The following is a 16725-nucleotide window of genomic DNA, read 5'->3' as shown; positions in this document are numbered from 1 at the left end:
AAAAATCTACCTAAACCTTGTTTTCATACTGTACCATCGATTATACGAAAAAAACAATTTTGCTGTGCTTCCAATTTCAAGTGTGATGTGCTTCTATCGTTTGAGACCCGTGAAGATTCCGGATAGAATATGCATTCGGCAACCCATACTTGCAATAAAAGGCGACTATGCTTGTCGTAAAAGGCGACTAACGGGGACGGGTGGTCAGGCTCGTTGACTCGGTTGAAATATGTCATCGATCCCAATTGTGTGGATCGATGCTCATGAGGTCAATCACTGGACTGTCTGGTCCAGACTCGATTATTTTACAGACCGCCGTCATATAGCTGGAATATTGCTTAGTGCGTAAAACAACAAACAAACAAAACTATCGTTTGAATGGATCAAAATGTTACCGAGTAAAACATCTCTGTTACCTAGTTAAACGTATTTAAATCTACCTTCACACGCAGACCTTTACGTATACATATTAATATATTTTAATATTGAAATGTTGTATAAGAAACAAATTCTCCAGAAAAAATAATTAAGCATTAAGAAACCTGACACACAGTTGGAATATTAAATCCGTTATTTCTTGTTTTTCATACTTAACATCCATGTGTATTGCACTGATGACCAGGGGAATGACGACAACCACAGGTGATAGGGTTATGTCAATTGTATAATTGTCAAGTCTCGACAGGACTGTTTGTACTGCTCATTCCTCCGTTGTAGTGGAAAGAAACCCTCACACCCAAATGTAACCATAAAGGTTGAAAATAGCCTTCATAAAAAAATACATGGCAAATATGATGCTTGAATTTCATGAATTGAACATGAAATATGCACACGTCAATATGAAAATAAAATCACGAAAATTAAAGAAAGTCTGGTCCGATCAAGTGAATTATCATTTATCAATTGTACTGTACATACTCATACCACTCAATTCAACCAACACTGATAAGGGTAGATTCCTATAAGAATCCTCATGTATCTCTCCAGAGTATCTGATACTGTATATGGTTTCCTACACACAATGCACAGGTAAGGCTTGATTCCGTTCTGACTAATCATATGGGATCGCAGGTGAACAGATTGTGTAAACCCTTTACCGCTTTCAACCCACTGATAACGCTTGTTTCCACTGTGAATGTCCATGTGTCTCTGAAGATGAGCTGCATGTGTAAATCCTTTTCCACATTCAACACATTCATAGGCTAGATTCCACTGCGAATCCTCAAGTATATCTTCAAATTACCTAATTTTGTGAATGTTTTCTCACACACAGTGCACTGTTAAGGTTTGATTCCACAGCGAATCATTGTGGGGGGTTTTCAAGTGAACAGATAATGTAATTCCTTTCCCACATTCACCACACTGATAATGTTTGACTCCACTGCGAATGTTCATGTATGTCTGCAGAGTGCCTTGTCCAGTAAATGTATCTTAAACACAAGGCACTATGAAGTTAGATTGCTTTGCGAATCCAAACGTGTCTCTGCAGAGAACCCAATGTTGTAAATGGTTTTCTTTCACAAAGTGCACTGATAAGACTTCGTTCCGCTGTAAATCCTAATGTGTTACTACAGAAGAAAAGATCGTGCTTCTCTACATTCAACACATTCACAATGCTTGATTCCACTGTGAATGTTCATGTGTGATTGCAGGTGACAAGATTGTGTAAATCGTTTACCACATACAATACACTGATAAGGTTTGATTCTAGCGTAAATCGTCATGTGTCTCTTCAGATTACTTGATGCTCTAAATGTTTTCTCACAGACAGTGCACTGATTAAGGCTTGATTCCACTGTGAATGTTCATGTGTCTCTTCAGATTACCTGATGTTCTAAATGTTTTCTCACACACATTGCACTGATGAGACGTGATTCCACTGTGAATGTTCATGTGTGACTTCAGGCTGCCTGATTGTGTGAATGTTTTCCCACATTCAACACACTGATAAGGTTTTATGCCACTGTGAATCAGTGTGTGCTTTTGCAGGCCTCTTGAACGTACAAATGTTTTTCCACATTCAAAACACTGATAAGGCCTAATTCCATTGTGACTTTCCATGTGTAACTTAAGATAGAGAGATTGTTTGAATGTTTTCTTACAAACAGTGCATTGATATGGCTTGATTGCACTGTGAATACTCATGTGTGACTTCAGGCTGCCTGATTGTGTGAATGTTTTCCCACATTCAACACACTGATAAGGTTTTATGCCACTGTGAATCCTCATGTGTGTCTTATGGTTGCATGGACCTTTACGTATACATATTAATATATTTTAATATTGATTCCATTGTGACTAATCATATGGGATCGCAGGTGAACAGATTGTGTAAATCCTTTACCGCGTTCAACCCACTGATAATGCTTGTTTTCACTGTGAATGTCCATGTGTCTCTGAAGATGAGATGCATGTGTAAATCCTTTTCCACATTCAACACATTCATAGGCTAGATTCCACTGTGAATCCTCAAGTATATCTTCAAATTACAAGTGTCTCTTCAGATTACTTGATGCTCTAAATGTTTTCTCACAGACAGTGCACTGATTAAGGCTTGATTCCACTGTGAATGTTCATGTGTGACTTCAGGCTGCCTGATTGTGTGAATGTTTTCCCACATTCAACACACTGATAAGGTTTTATGCTACTGTGAATCCTCATGTGTGTCTTCAGGTTGCCTAACTGTGTGAATGTTTTCCCACATTCAACACACTGATAGGGTTTTATGCCACTGTGAATCTTCATATGATTCAGAAGTATAGCTGACGTTATAAATCCTTTACCACATTCAATACACTGATAAGGCTTGATTCCACTGTGAATCCTCGTGTGCCTCTTCAGAGTGACGGATTCTGTAAATGTTTTTTCACATACACTACATTTATAAGGTTTGATTCCACTGTGAATCCTCATGTGCTTCTTCAGAGTACCTGATTCTGCAAATGTTTTCTCACACACAATACACTGATACGGTTTGATTCCACTGTGAATCCTCATGTGCCTCTTTAGAGTACCTGAGTCTGCAAATGTTTTCTCACATACAATGCACGTATAAGGTTTGATTCCATTGTGAATCCTAATGTGTCTCTGAAGTTTACTTGATACTGCAAATGTTTTCTTGCATACAATGCACCGATAAGGTTTGATGCCACTGTGACTCCTCATGTGTGACTGCAGATGGCCTGACTGTGTGAATGTTTTCCCACATTCAACACACTGATAAGGCCTAATTCCACTGTGAATCATCATATGCATCTGCAGAGTACCTGACTCTGTAAATGTTTTCTCACACACACTGCACTGATGAGGCTTGATTCCACTGTGAATCCTCATGTGCCTCTTCAGACCACCTGACTCTGTAAATGTTTTCTCACACACACTACACTTATAAGGTCTGATTCCACTGTGAATCCTCATGTGCCTCTTCAGACCACCCGATGCTGTAAATGTTTTCTCACACATACTGCACTCATGAGGCTTGATTCCACTGTGAATCCTCATGTGTGTCTGCAGAGTACCTGATGCTGTAAATGTTTTCTCACACACATTGCACTTAAAAGGCTTGATTCCACTGTGAATCGTCATGTGTTTCTGCAGAGTACCTGATTTTGAAAATCTTTTCTTACATACACTACACATATAAGGCTTCATTCCAGTGTGAATCCTCATGTGTTCCTGCAGAGTACCTGATGCTGTAAATTTTTTATCACATACATTGCACTTAAAATGTTTGATTCCAATGTGAATCCTCATGTGTGCATGGAGACCAGTTGATGCTGTGAATGTTTTCTTACACACACTACATTTAAAAGGCTTCATTCCACTGTGAATCCTCATGTGTTTCTGCAGAGTACCTGATGCTGTAAATGTTTTCTCACACACACTACACTTATAAGGTTTGATTCCACTGTGAATCCTCGTGTGTGCCTGCAGAGCACTTGATGATGCAAATGTTTTCTCACACACACTACACTTATATGGTTTGATTCCACTGTGAATCCTCATGTGTTGCTGCAGAGTACCATATTGTGTAAATGTTTTCTCACATACACTGCACTGATAAGGCTTGATTCCGCTGTGGATCCTCATGTGTATCTGCAGAGTGCCTGATAGTGTAAATGTTTTCTCACACACACTGCACTTATAAGGTTTGTTTCCACTGTGAATCCTCATGTGTGCCTGCAGATTACCTAAATGTATAAATGTTTTCTCACATACATTGCACTTGAAATGTTTGATTCCACTGTGAATCCTCATGTGTACATGGAGACCATTTGATGCTGTAAATGATTTCTCACACACACTACACTTAAAATGCTTGATTTCGCTGTGAATCGTCATGTGTGCCTGCAGTTGAAGAGAGTGTGTAAATCCTTTCCCACATTTAACACACCGATAAGGCTCTATTTCGCTGTGAATCCCCATGTGTTTCTGCAAAGCCCCTGATACTGTAAATGTTTTCTCACACACACTACACTGATGAGGCTTTATTCCACTGTGAATCCTCATGTGTGCCAGCAGATTACCACATATTGTAAATGTTTTCTCACACACAATACACTGATAACGCCTGAAGCGACTGTTGATCCTCATGTGTTTCTGCATGACACCTGATTTTGTAAATGTTTTCCCACATCGAACATAATGAAAAAGCTTGACTCCTCTGTGAGAAAGCATGTGCCTTTTCATGTCACCTGATTTACTACATGTTTCCCCGGACGCACTACAGTTTGGAGACTGTATTGCTGGACCACCATAATATTTGTGTTGCTTGAGATCACCTGTTTCCAGCGTGTCATTTACGGATTGTTTCTTGAGATCACCTGTTTCCAGCGTGTCATTTACGGATTGTTTCTTGAGATCATCTGTTCCCAGCAATTCTCCCTCACGGTCCATGATTTCATATGTTTCAGTAAAAAAGCCAGGATTCTGTGGCTGGCTTTGTACTGCCATTGTTAACTTAGGGATGGTATGGTGTTCACTGAAAACATAAAACAGTTGTCACTTGCCTCCATGTTTCCACATAAAACAGTTGTCACTTGCCTCCATGTTTCCACAAGACATCACCAGCAACAACTAGGGCTGGGGCCACATACATTTATATTGTGATGTATATGTATCGTGATAAAATACTTGATACTGTACAAAAGTCAAGTAATACGTGCCTGTTTACCTTTGATTAAAGTGGAACAGACCCGAAAACACACATTTTGAGGAATTTATATGACAGGTTCATTAGACCCGTGAAGATTCTGGAGTAGAATAGGCCTTCAGCAACCCATACTTGCCGTGAAAGGTGACTATGCTTGTCATAAAAGGCGACTAACGGGGTCGGGTGGTCAGGCTCATTGACTCTGTTGAAATATGTCATCGATCCCAATTGCGTGGATCGATGCTCATGATGTCAATCAGTGGATTGCCTGGTCCAGACTCGATTATTTTACAGACCGCCGTCTTTTAGCTGGAATATTGCTGAGTGCGGCGTAAAACAACAAACAAACAAAACTATCGTTTGAATGGATCAAAAGGTTACCGAGTAAAAAGATGTTAACATCTCTGTTACCTAGTTAAACGTATTTAAATCTACCTTCACACGCAGGCCTTTTCATATAAATATTAATATATGTTGTATAGCGCTTGTATAAAAAAAACAAATTCTCCAGAAAACATAATTAAGCGTTAAGAAACCTGACACACAGTTGGAATATTCAATCCGTTATCTCTTGCTTTTTTTATATTAACATCCATAGGTATTGCACTGATGACCAGGGGAATGACAAGAACCACAGGTGATAGGGTTATGCTGTGGAATAATGACGACATAAAGCTGTTACATAAGTACTTGTTGCCTAATACGTAATTATCCCTGAAAAAAAGGGTTTGAGTCAACAGAACTTTACACGAAGCCCCTACTAATGATGTCAGTGTTAACGGCCTCGAAGGTGTAAAACGTCATGAAATTGTACAGATGTATGACGTTGCCAATGCACTAAACGTCAGCCAGAGCGTTGAAAGCAGGGCCTGGTACTGACAGCAAAATTTTGGTACAGCAGCACACCGACATGGGGGTGGTCGTCAGAGGTCGACAACCCAACGCCAAGATCATTTTGTGGCTCTTCAGGCACGACGTCATCCCTTCTGGACAGCAACCAGCCTACGTAACGACCTCCTGAACGCCTCGGGGGTGAATGTGTCCACTCAGACGATACGGAATCGTCTTCACAATGCAGGTCTCTACTCGAGAAGGGCATGTGTCCGAATCCCCCTGACTGTTCGACACCGGCGGGAGCGATTGGAATGGGCTGAAGATCATGTCACTTGGACACGGACCGATTGGGTTCCAGTTCTGTTCACCGATGAGTCCAGGTATTGTTTGGACTTTACAGACAGGAGGCAGCGGATGTGGCGACGACAACGTGAACGTTTCCATGATGCCAACATCAGTGAACATGACCGTTATGGTGGTGGTTCCATCATGGTCTGGGGTGGAATCAACAGAGATGGAAGGACAGATCTTCATGTCCTGGAGAGAGGAACAATGACGGGGGTGAGGTACCGGGATGAGATCCTCGATGTGTACGTCAGACCCTACGCTGGTGCTGTTGGCCCTGAGTTCATCCTGATGGATGATAACGCCCGTCCTCATCGCGCCAGGGTGGTTGAGCAGTACCTTAAGCAGGAGACAATTGTCCGCATGGATTGGCCTGCGCGCTCGCCGGACTTGAACCCGATTGAGCATGTCTGAAACATGCTGCAGGTTGCCCTTTCACGCCGTAGAGCACAACCCACGACTTTGGCACAGCTCGGACATGCCCTCGTGGAAGAGTGGAACAACCTTCCCATTGGGAACATCCGGGTGCTTATTGACAGCATATCTCGACGTTGTCAGGCCGTCATTGATGCAAGGGGAGGTCATACTCGATATTGACTCTTCATCGACTAAGTGTAATGATGGACTATCCCTCATAACTGTGTAATTCTTTCTCTTGTTTGCTGTTAACATTTTTTAATGAAATGCCTTCTTTTTTTTGTTGCAGATTTCAAACATTCCATATTGATACAAGTTCATGCCGTTCATGAATTTTCATTCATAACATGATTAAACACGTTTCTGAGTCAGAGTCATGTCTTTTGTTATGTTTGTGGTAACTTACACACATATCACCTAGTGATCCTTATCATATTTTGAGTAGTATATGTAACCGGTATAATTGTCAGGTCTCGACAGGACTGTTTGTACTTCACATTCCTCCGTTGTAGTGGGGAAAAAACCTTACACTAGGATGTAACCATGAGAGCTTGAAAATAGCCTTCATAAAAAAATACATGGCAAATGTGAGGCTTGAATTTCATGAATTGAACATGAAATATGCACACGTCAATATGAAAATAAAATCACGAAAATACAAGAAAGTCTGGTCCGATCAAGTGAATTATCATTTATCAATTGTACTGTACATAATCATACCACTCAATTCAACCAACACTGATAAGGGTAGATTCCTATAAGAATCCTCATGTATCTCTCCAGAGCATCTGATACTGTATATGGTTTCCTACACACAATGCACTGGTAAGGCTAGATTCCATTGTGACTAATCATATGTGATAGCAGGTGAACAGATTGTGTAAATCTTTTACCGCGTTCAACCCAATGATAACGTAAATCCTTTCCCACATTCAACACACTGATAAGGTTTGATTCCATAGGGGATGTTCATGTGTGTCTTCAGGTTACCTGATGTTCTAAATGATTTCTCACACACAGTGCACTGATTAAGATGAGGTGAGATGAAGCTGGGTTTGACGTCGCGTCCAAGATTATTGCGCTTATATAGCGACGTGTGTGTGTGTGTGTGTGTGTGTGTGTGTGTGTGTGTGTGTGTGTGTGTGTGTGTGTGTGTGTGTGTGTGTGTGCTTGTACTAGTACGGCCTGATGCAGATTTATATCATGCCGCAGTTTAACATAGATACCCCACTCAGACACAGCATACTGACTCCGAGCCGACCAGTCCTAGTATTAGCCTTTAATGCCGAGCGCCAGATAGGGTAACCACAAGTACCATCTTTTAACGTCTTTTGGTATGACGCGTCCGGGGATCGAACCTTCCGCTCTCCGGGCGGATGCTCTACCACTAGACCACGGAGGCGGTCGCACTGATTAAGGCTAGATTCCACTGTGAATTGTCATGTGTCTCTGAAGATGATGTGATCGTTTAAATCCTTTTCCACATTCAACACATTCATAAGGCCTGATGTCACTGTGAATCCCCATGTGTGTCTTCAGAAAAGCTGATGTTCTAAATGTTTTGTCACACACAGTGCACTGGTGAGGCTTGATTCCACTATGAATCAATGTGTGCCTTTGCAGGCCGCTTGGGCGTACAAATGTTTTGCCACAATCAGCACACTGATAAGGCCTGATTCCACTGTGACTTTCCATGTGTAACTTAAAATAGCCTGATTGTTTGAATGTTTTCTTGCAAACAGTGCATTGATGTGGCTTGATTGCACTGTGAATCCTCATGTGTGACTTCAGGCCACCTGATTGTGCGAATGTTTTCCCACATTCAACACACTCATAAGGCTTGATTCCACTGTGAATGCTCATGTGTGTCTTCAGACCAAATGAATATGTAAATGTTTTCCCACACACAGGACAATGATAAGGTTTGATTCCACTGTGGACGGCCATGTGTCTCTGCAGACTTCCTGATACTGTGAATGTTTTCTTACACACAAGACACTGATAAGGTTTGATTCCATCGTGAATCCTCATGTGTCTCTGCAAAGTACCAGATAACGTAAATCCTTTCCCACATTCAACACACTGATAAGGTTTGATTCCACAGGGGATGCTCATGTGTGTTTTCAGGCGAGCTGAATATTTAAATGTTTTCCCACATTCAACACACTGATAAGGCTTGATTCTACTGTGAATCCGCATGTGGCTCTTCAGGTGAGATGATCGTCTGAATGTTTTATCACATTCAACACATTGATAAGACTTGATGTCACTGTGAATCATCATGTGTGTCTTCAGGTAAGATGATAGTCCGAATGTTTTCCCACATTCAACACACTGAAAGCGTTTTATGCCACTGTGAATGATCATGTGTGCCTTCAGACTATTTGAATGTGTAAATGTTTTCTCACACACAATACACTGATAAGGTTTGATTCCACTGTGGACGGTCATGTGTGTCTTCAGACTACTTGAATGTGTAAATGTTTTCTCACATTCAACACACTGATAAGGTTTGATTCCTATGTGAATTCTCATATGCCTCTGCAGAGAATCTGAAACTGTGAATGTTTTCTTACACACATTACACTGAAAAGGTTTGATTCCAGTGTGAATCATCATGTGTCTGTTCAGACTACCTGGTGACGTAAATGTTTTCCGACACACAGTGCACTCATCAGGCTTGATTCCACTGTGGCTTGTCATATGTCTCTTCAGTCTACACGGATGTGTAAATCCCTTCCCACATTTAAAACAGTGATGAGGCTTGATTCCACTGTGAATCCTCATGTGTGTCTTCAGATTACCAGATATTGTAAATGTTTTCTCACACACACTACACTTAAAAGGCTTGATTCCACTGTGAATCCTCATGTGTATCTGAAGAGTGCATGATAGTGTAAATGTTTTCTCACACACACTGCACTGAAAAGGTTTGATGCCAGCGTGAATCCTCATGTGTGCCTGCAGAACACTTGATGCTTTAAATGTTTTCTCACACACACTACACTTTAAAGGCTTGATTCCACTGTGAAACCTCATGTGTTTCTCCAGATAACCTGATGCTGTAAAAGTTTTCTCACACGCACTGCACTGATAAGGCTTCATTCCACTGTGAGTCCTCATGTGTCTCTGAAGAGTACCTGATGCTGTAAATGTTTTCTCACACACACTACACTTAAAAGGCTTCATTCCACTGTGAATCCTCATGTGTTTCTGCAGAGTACCTGATGCTGTAAATGTTTTCTCACACACACTGCACTGATAAGGTTTGATTCCACTGTGAATCCTCATGTGTGTCTGCAGAACACTTGATGATGCAAATGTTTTCTCACACACACTACACGTAAATGGTTTGATTCCACTGTGAATCCTCATGTGTTGCTGCAGAGTACCATATTGTGTATATGTTTTCTCACACACACTGCACTGATAAGGCTTGATTCCGCTGTGGATCCTCATGTGTATCTGCAGAGTGCCTGATAGTGTAAATGTTTTCTCACACACACTACACTTATAAGGCTTGATTCCACTGTGAATCTTCATGTGTGTCTTCAGAGTGCCTGATTGTGTAAATGTTTTCTCACACACATTGCACTGATAACGCCTGAAGCGACTGTTGATCCTCATGTGAGTCTGCATGACGCCTGATTTTGTAAAGGTTTTCCGACGTCTAACATGATTAAAAGGCTTGACTTCTCTGTGACAAAACATGTGTCGTTTCATGTCGCCCGATTTAAGACATGTTTCCCCGGACGCACTACACTTTTGAGACTGTTTTGCTTGACCACCATAATCTTTGTGTTGCTTTAGATCACCTGTTTCCAGCGTGTCATTTACGGATTGTTTCTTGAGATCACCTGTTTCCAGCGTGTCATTTACGGATTGTTTCTTGAGATCATCTGTTCCCAGCAATTCTCCCTCACGGTCCATGATTTCATATGTTTCAGTAAAAAAGCCAGGATTCTGTGGCTGGCAATGTACTTTCCTTATTAACTCAGGGATGGTATGGTGTTCACTGAAAACATAAAACAGTTGTCACTTGCCTCTATCAGATTAATACGTTTCCTATATATGTTTCCACAAGACACCACCAGCAACAACTAGGGCTGGAGCCACACCCATTTTGATTATGATATTATATCTATCGTGATAAAATACTTGATACTGTAAATGGTTTTTTTTCAAATTCAACACACTGATAATATCTGAGCACAGTGATATTCCACACCCAGTACTTAATGACAGTTATGTGATTTGAAATAGTCTTTACTATAACGGGTCTTCAGTTGATTAATTGCCGTACCATTACCACTTTTGGTAACCTTCCATTTGTAAGACAGCTTATACCAGAATTAGTCTAGGTCGGTTTGTCAAGCAATACGTGCCTGTTTACCTTTGATTAAAGTTGAACAGACCCGAAAACACACATTTCGAGGAATTTGGTATGACAGGTTCATTATACACTTTTGATTATGAAATCATTCAAGAAATCACACATTTTGAAGTAGAAATGGTAATAATTTATGTAAGATATAATATTATCACATTATTAGAAATACACTACATACACATATGGAAGTGTTTACAAGAAGTTGCATAGTTTAAATTATTTACAGGATGTATTTCATAACATTATTTCAAAAGACACACTATACACAATATACACTGATAAGTACAACGTCTCTTTCAGCCCAGCTTCAGGTAACATCCAACAGCATCCAAGAATTCAAGAGATGTCTTTTGCCCACTGACAAACTCTCTGTTGACCACTAAGCTCGGCGGGGGAGCATCACCAAAGTCTATTTGTGTCATTCTGGCCCCTTCCGACGTCTCAATGCCTTGAAGTACTGGCTGGGATGCTGATGAGTGAGTGAGTGAGTTTGGTTTTACGCCGCTTTTAGCAATATTCCAGCAATATCACGGCGGGGGACACCGGGATGCTGATGAGGAAGACTGCAGTTGACACGGGCAACACGTACCATCCATGTAGACCGTATCGGCTTCAGCAAGACACCTCAGCTGGCTTCTCATCAGTGGAAAAGATCAGGATCTGGTCTTTATCCCCGTCTGTGAAGATGGGAAATCTTCCACCATCCCTGGTAGTGGTCCACTGCCCCTCAAGGTGAATATCAGCTCTGCTCTGTGGCAGGACAGGAATGGTTGTTGGACGTATCGATAGAGTATACTCTTCAAGCTGGGGAAGGAAGGAACATATGGAACGTGTTCTGGTGTTTGTCGGCCTACTTCTGCATTATAGTTAGTCTGGATAGGTGTTGCTTCTTCCCTGGACGGATCTCCAAGTGGATGGCAGTGGTCCGATACAGCTTTAAAGAAGTCAAAAACAGTGGAACATTTCCCTCGACAGGTTCTGGTGATACATCTCCAGTGTGTGGTCTGGCCTCTGGTTCGATTCTTAGAGTAGGGTGACCCATCAAGGACTACTTGTGAGGTTCATTTATGAGACTCAGTGCACTCCACTCTTTGTACTTTGCGTGAACCAGCCATGGTGGTGATACGTACCTTACCAATTTCATATAATATAGTACGGCACATGTGAGATTATACTCAGGTTATGAAAAAGTTTAATCTTCTGGTACTTAATGTGTTCTTATTTTCCCTAAAATTGTATTTCCTGAAAATAATGCAACACAAACTGAACGGTAAAAGGTTTTTTATTTATCTTCATTGAGTTCCCTATATTCTAAATCATTGAAAAAAACTACTCTAAGTCCTTAAGAATAAAACACAGATCAAACGCAGCTTATAAACACAATCATAATCTTAGTTGGAGTAGCTTACTGTGCCCACAGCTCATTCGTTAGTAATACCAGGCAGTAACATTGGTCACACTTGACTGGTCTGTCTGTTGATTGGGTCGTCTGGCAAATGGGATCAGGCCATGTGCCTTTTCACGCAAAAATTCGAATACCCGCACATATGTAGCTTCTGTTTTATTGGGTAGGAGCTCATATACTAAGGGGAACATGTGTCCTTCGAACTCAGCATGGAGGCAGTAGATCTGCTCAAACAGGCGTGGAGCAGTAGAAAATGTACCATCACAGCATAGACTATCGGCTGCATATAGGTGTACAATATTCTTAGTAGCGGTGAATAGAAGGATTTCATGGGCGATTCTGTCAAGGAACTGGCCGCCGCCTTCAGTGTTGGAGGACTTGTCTTCAAGCAGTATCTCGGGACGTGAGGCAGGAAGACGTCGGATGGTCATGTGACATGGGATTGTCTGTAAAGGATAGTCTTCATAGAACTGAAGGATGTAATCGCCCTCAGCAACAACCCCCTGGTGACGTCTTCGAGTTGAAATTGTTTAATAGTCATTACTTAGAAGTTGGCGGATGACAAGGTAGACACAATTCAGTCTTGTTTGACGACGGTATACGGATCTATACCGAAACGTCGCTTTTTACTGTATTAAGAAGTTGTTATCCAAAAGATTGTGTCTACCTTCTCTTTGAGTGGATATTTCATCTCCATAGATGGTTGGGGTCAGCGTCGTTTTTGTCTTCGACCGCCAGATGAGCTTGAATGCAGCGACAAAACCCTTTCCATGTCCAATAGACATCTTTGTATAAAGCAGAGTCGATTGTAGGATTCCGACTATTTCTTTGAGCCTGTGTTTATTAATCAAATCAAATAGTGATGATACCAGGTGTTCGCGAAAAGATGAGCGTATCCTGCCCCAACCAAAATATGCAAAGACAAGTCAACTGTTCACCCAACAAAAAACACGGAAACATGTGGTACAAGTCAAAATAGGGAATTGCGTCGGGCATCATTGTTTTCACTTGGAAATGTCCTTCACATGTCTACCATAAAACGTTTCGAAAGTTTTACGGGGCCTTGAAATTTTAACCTTGATCAAACAACTTCTGAGCAAGAATCATATGACTCTCTTTATTTGTAAACACATTCGAATCGTGAGAAGACTCGCTGCAACAGTACATGTACACACAGACAGTAACTTGATTCTCTTCAACTGTAAACATGGTCAATAACTCTTTTTTGGTTTGGTTTGTTGTTTAACGCCGCACTCAGCAATATTCCAGCTATATGACGGCGGTCTGTAAATAATCGAGTCTGGACCAGACAATCCAGTGATTAATATCATGAGCATCGATCCATGCAATTGGGATCGATGACATGCATCAACCAAGTCAGCGAGCCTGACCACCCGACCCCGTTTGTCGCCTCTTATGATAAGCACAGTCGCCTTTTACGGCAAGCATGGGTTGCTGAAGACCTATTCTACCCCGGAATCTTCACGGGTCCAATTTACCCCTTTATAATTTTGATCTTCTTAAGCGCTTTGTCTGTAAACATAAATGTCAATGCAAGAGAGTAACCATCCTAGATTTTCCGCCGAAACAGATTCCACTTAGTGTAAAGGGCAAACAGTTGTGGACATTACATGAATGGGTCATTCTGTGATGACACCAGGTGTTCGGGTAAAGGGTAGGCGTGTCCTGCCCTACCGGTAGCAGCCGCCATTCATACAATTTGCATAAAAAAATATTTATTGCCTGACGCGGCACAGCAGTACTCCTGCCATGCAACGTCAGCCTGTAAACAAACCAGACAATCAAGTGATCGATGAACCAGTGACACGAGAGTACAGTAAACTACGGTTATTACGAACACGCTTATAACGAACTGACCGATATAACGAACTTACTTGTTAGCCCCGGCCATGTTTTGCATATATGCTGTATATATGCTTATAACGAACTACGGTTATTACGAACTAAAATGGGGGGTCCCTTTTTAGTTCGTTATAACCGTAGTTTACTGTACCTTTAATGATATTGTTGAAATAATAAAAACGTTTTTGAATTACGTTTGCTGGGTACATGTGTAGAGTTTTGGGTGCCTATAAGTATAGAAAACCGTGAAGAAATATATTCGTTTCGCAATACAGTAGGGGTGCAGTTTTAAAGTATCGGCCCAAACATTTTGTTGTTGTTGACTCAACATGATTAAATGCACGGAGCTTATGGTGAAACTCGGGGAGCACCTACAGAGTGATCGAGCCAGTTCAAGTAACACATGCGCATCGTGAGAAGACTCACTAGTTGCAACAGTCAATAACTCTGAATAACTCGTTTATATCATAAAGAGTGTATTTCTACTCATGTATTTCGGTATGCCTCGTTTTTATCATAAAACGGTATGCATTCCCGGTTCACCTCCCTCACGGCGATTTGGCGCTGGCGATACAGCCGAATCCCTTGACTTGTGAGTGAGTGAGTGTGTTTGGTTTTACGCCGCTTTTAGAGAGACCAAATGGTATATTGATGCCTGTTTATATGAGTGATGCGGTGGAATTGGAACAGATAATGGTATTTCGATAGTTTTAAGCGTTTAAGCACATCAGTTGAGTTAAGCTGAGTTGGGTTTAACGCCGCTTTTTACAGTATTTCAGTCATATCACGGCGTGTCAGCTTAATGTGGGAGGAAATCCCGAAGTGATGCAGGTCTCGGACGTTTACCACTTTGGTGAAACCCATGAGCACAGGTATGATGCTGACAAACCTTGAAACATAATCGGGGCGAACCGGGATTCGAACCCACAATCATAGGTCTCTGGCGTGCCCAAGGGACGCAACTCTTCACAGCGAATCGCGGCGCCTTAGACGACTGGGCCACCCGTGTCCCCTTAGCACATCTGTAATATCTGACTACGATTCCCACGATGTATGTTGCATTGCACGTTGGAGCACAATCATGGTTCGTGACACTGTCGATACTGGCAAAAGTAGTTGGTAAAGGAGAAAGACAGGGTTAAACCCCTGAATAGACGAACGGTCTACAAATCGTACGAGCAGAGGGTTCCTCCAACATGTAAACGGATTCAATGTGAAATTAGAGAAACGTTAACGTCCGCCATGTTTCGTTTAGAGTAACGCAAGCGCAGTCTTCCAGGACAACCAGTCTTGTTGTTAGGAGAGAAAATGCGAGGTTGAGTCAGTGCACTAATATCGATTGCAACGAGGAAGTATACCGTGCGCACCCCGAGCGGCCGAAGTCCGCTACCACCAGCTCCATTACTGCGCTATAGCGCCACAGATGTCTCGTTATACCATTACTTTACTTAACCTTAATTTAAGGAGATATCCAACATATCGATCGTAGGGAGCTGACATGCCATTGCGATCCTACACCAATTGTCGATCTAAAGAAGCTGACACGCCTTTCTGGTACAACATCCCTCTTGCGATCTTAGGGAGCAGACACGCCTTTCCGATACAAATGGATAGCTAGCTAACAAACTAGACACAGCTGCTAAGCAGACGTTATGAAATAGCGTACCTTCGAAGTCATTCGCGATGTAATCCCGTATTCTGCCTCAGTCACTTACACTCGAATGTCTCCATTGCGTATGACCACCGAGCGTTGAGTGATACATATGTATAGCGCCAACAGTCCCCGCTAGGGGCGCTGCGGAAGCTTTTGTTAGAGCTGACACGTAACCTGCTCTTAGTCTCAACAGAGGCAGGGAACCAGTCTATTTTTCTATAGCTCGATTCACCGATCCGTGACACATATTTTTATGACTTTTTACCTGCGTGTTATATTTCTCATGACAAGTGCTCACCTTCGTGTTTACGTATTTCACAAAATGTGTTTTGATGGACGAAATATTTAATGAGAATAAGAGACTTCAGACACTGTTCAATACCTAAATACAACAAAATCAATACAGAAGAAGTGTTGTTTGTTTTGTTGTTTAACGCCGCACTCAGCACATTCCAGCTATTTGACGGAATACAGACGAAGAAAATTAGAAGAAAATGTTTTATTCATGTGTCACATGTTGTATGTGTACACATTATACAAACGTGCATACATTACATACAATATCAGGCAATTAAAGGCCTATGAGACACAATGAGTGAGTGAGTAAGGTTTTACGCCGCTTTTAGCAATATTCCAGCAATATCACGGCGGGGGACACCAGAAAT

General features: G+C 41.6%; 1 protein-coding gene across 3 annotated transcripts; it reads right to left on the bottom strand.

The window, feature by feature from the left end:
• Window positions 1-2237: 2237 nt before the first annotated feature.
• On the bottom strand, window positions 2238-16166 carry LOC139456190 (zinc finger protein 658B-like). Of its 3 annotated transcripts, XM_071237745.1 has the most exons (6): window positions 16073-16166; window positions 4890-4981; window positions 4678-4823; window positions 4348-4509; window positions 3855-4179; window positions 2238-3686 (listed from the first exon to the last, which is right to left on the bottom strand). In XM_071237745.1, the coding sequence occupies exons 2-6, from the start codon at window positions 4951-4953 to the stop codon at window positions 2548-2550; spliced, it is 1836 nt and encodes a 611-aa protein (XP_071093846.1). In that variant the 5' UTR covers window positions 4954-4981; window positions 16073-16166; the 3' UTR covers window positions 2238-2547. The 3 variants fall into 3 exon arrangements, with proteins under 3 accessions (XP_071093846.1, XP_071093845.1, XP_071093844.1); XM_071237744.1 differs by lacking the exons at window positions 2238-3686; window positions 3855-4179; window positions 4348-4509; window positions 4678-4823; window positions 4890-4981 and adding exons at window positions 7202-10563; window positions 10606-10763; XM_071237743.1 differs by lacking the exons at window positions 2238-3686; window positions 3855-4179; window positions 4348-4509; window positions 4678-4823; window positions 4890-4981 and adding an exon at window positions 7202-10763.
• Between the last annotated feature and the right edge of the window lie 559 nt (window positions 16167-16725).

This window comes from Haliotis cracherodii, unplaced genomic scaffold (genome assembly GCF_022045235.1).
Source record: "Haliotis cracherodii isolate W230 unplaced genomic scaffold, xgHalCrac1.p SCAF_11, whole genome shotgun sequence".
Classification (NCBI taxonomy): domain Eukaryota; kingdom Metazoa; phylum Mollusca; class Gastropoda; order Lepetellida; family Haliotidae; genus Haliotis; species Haliotis cracherodii.
Note: the sequence above shows the minus strand (reverse complement) of the source record. Positions and strands in the feature narration are given on the sequence as shown.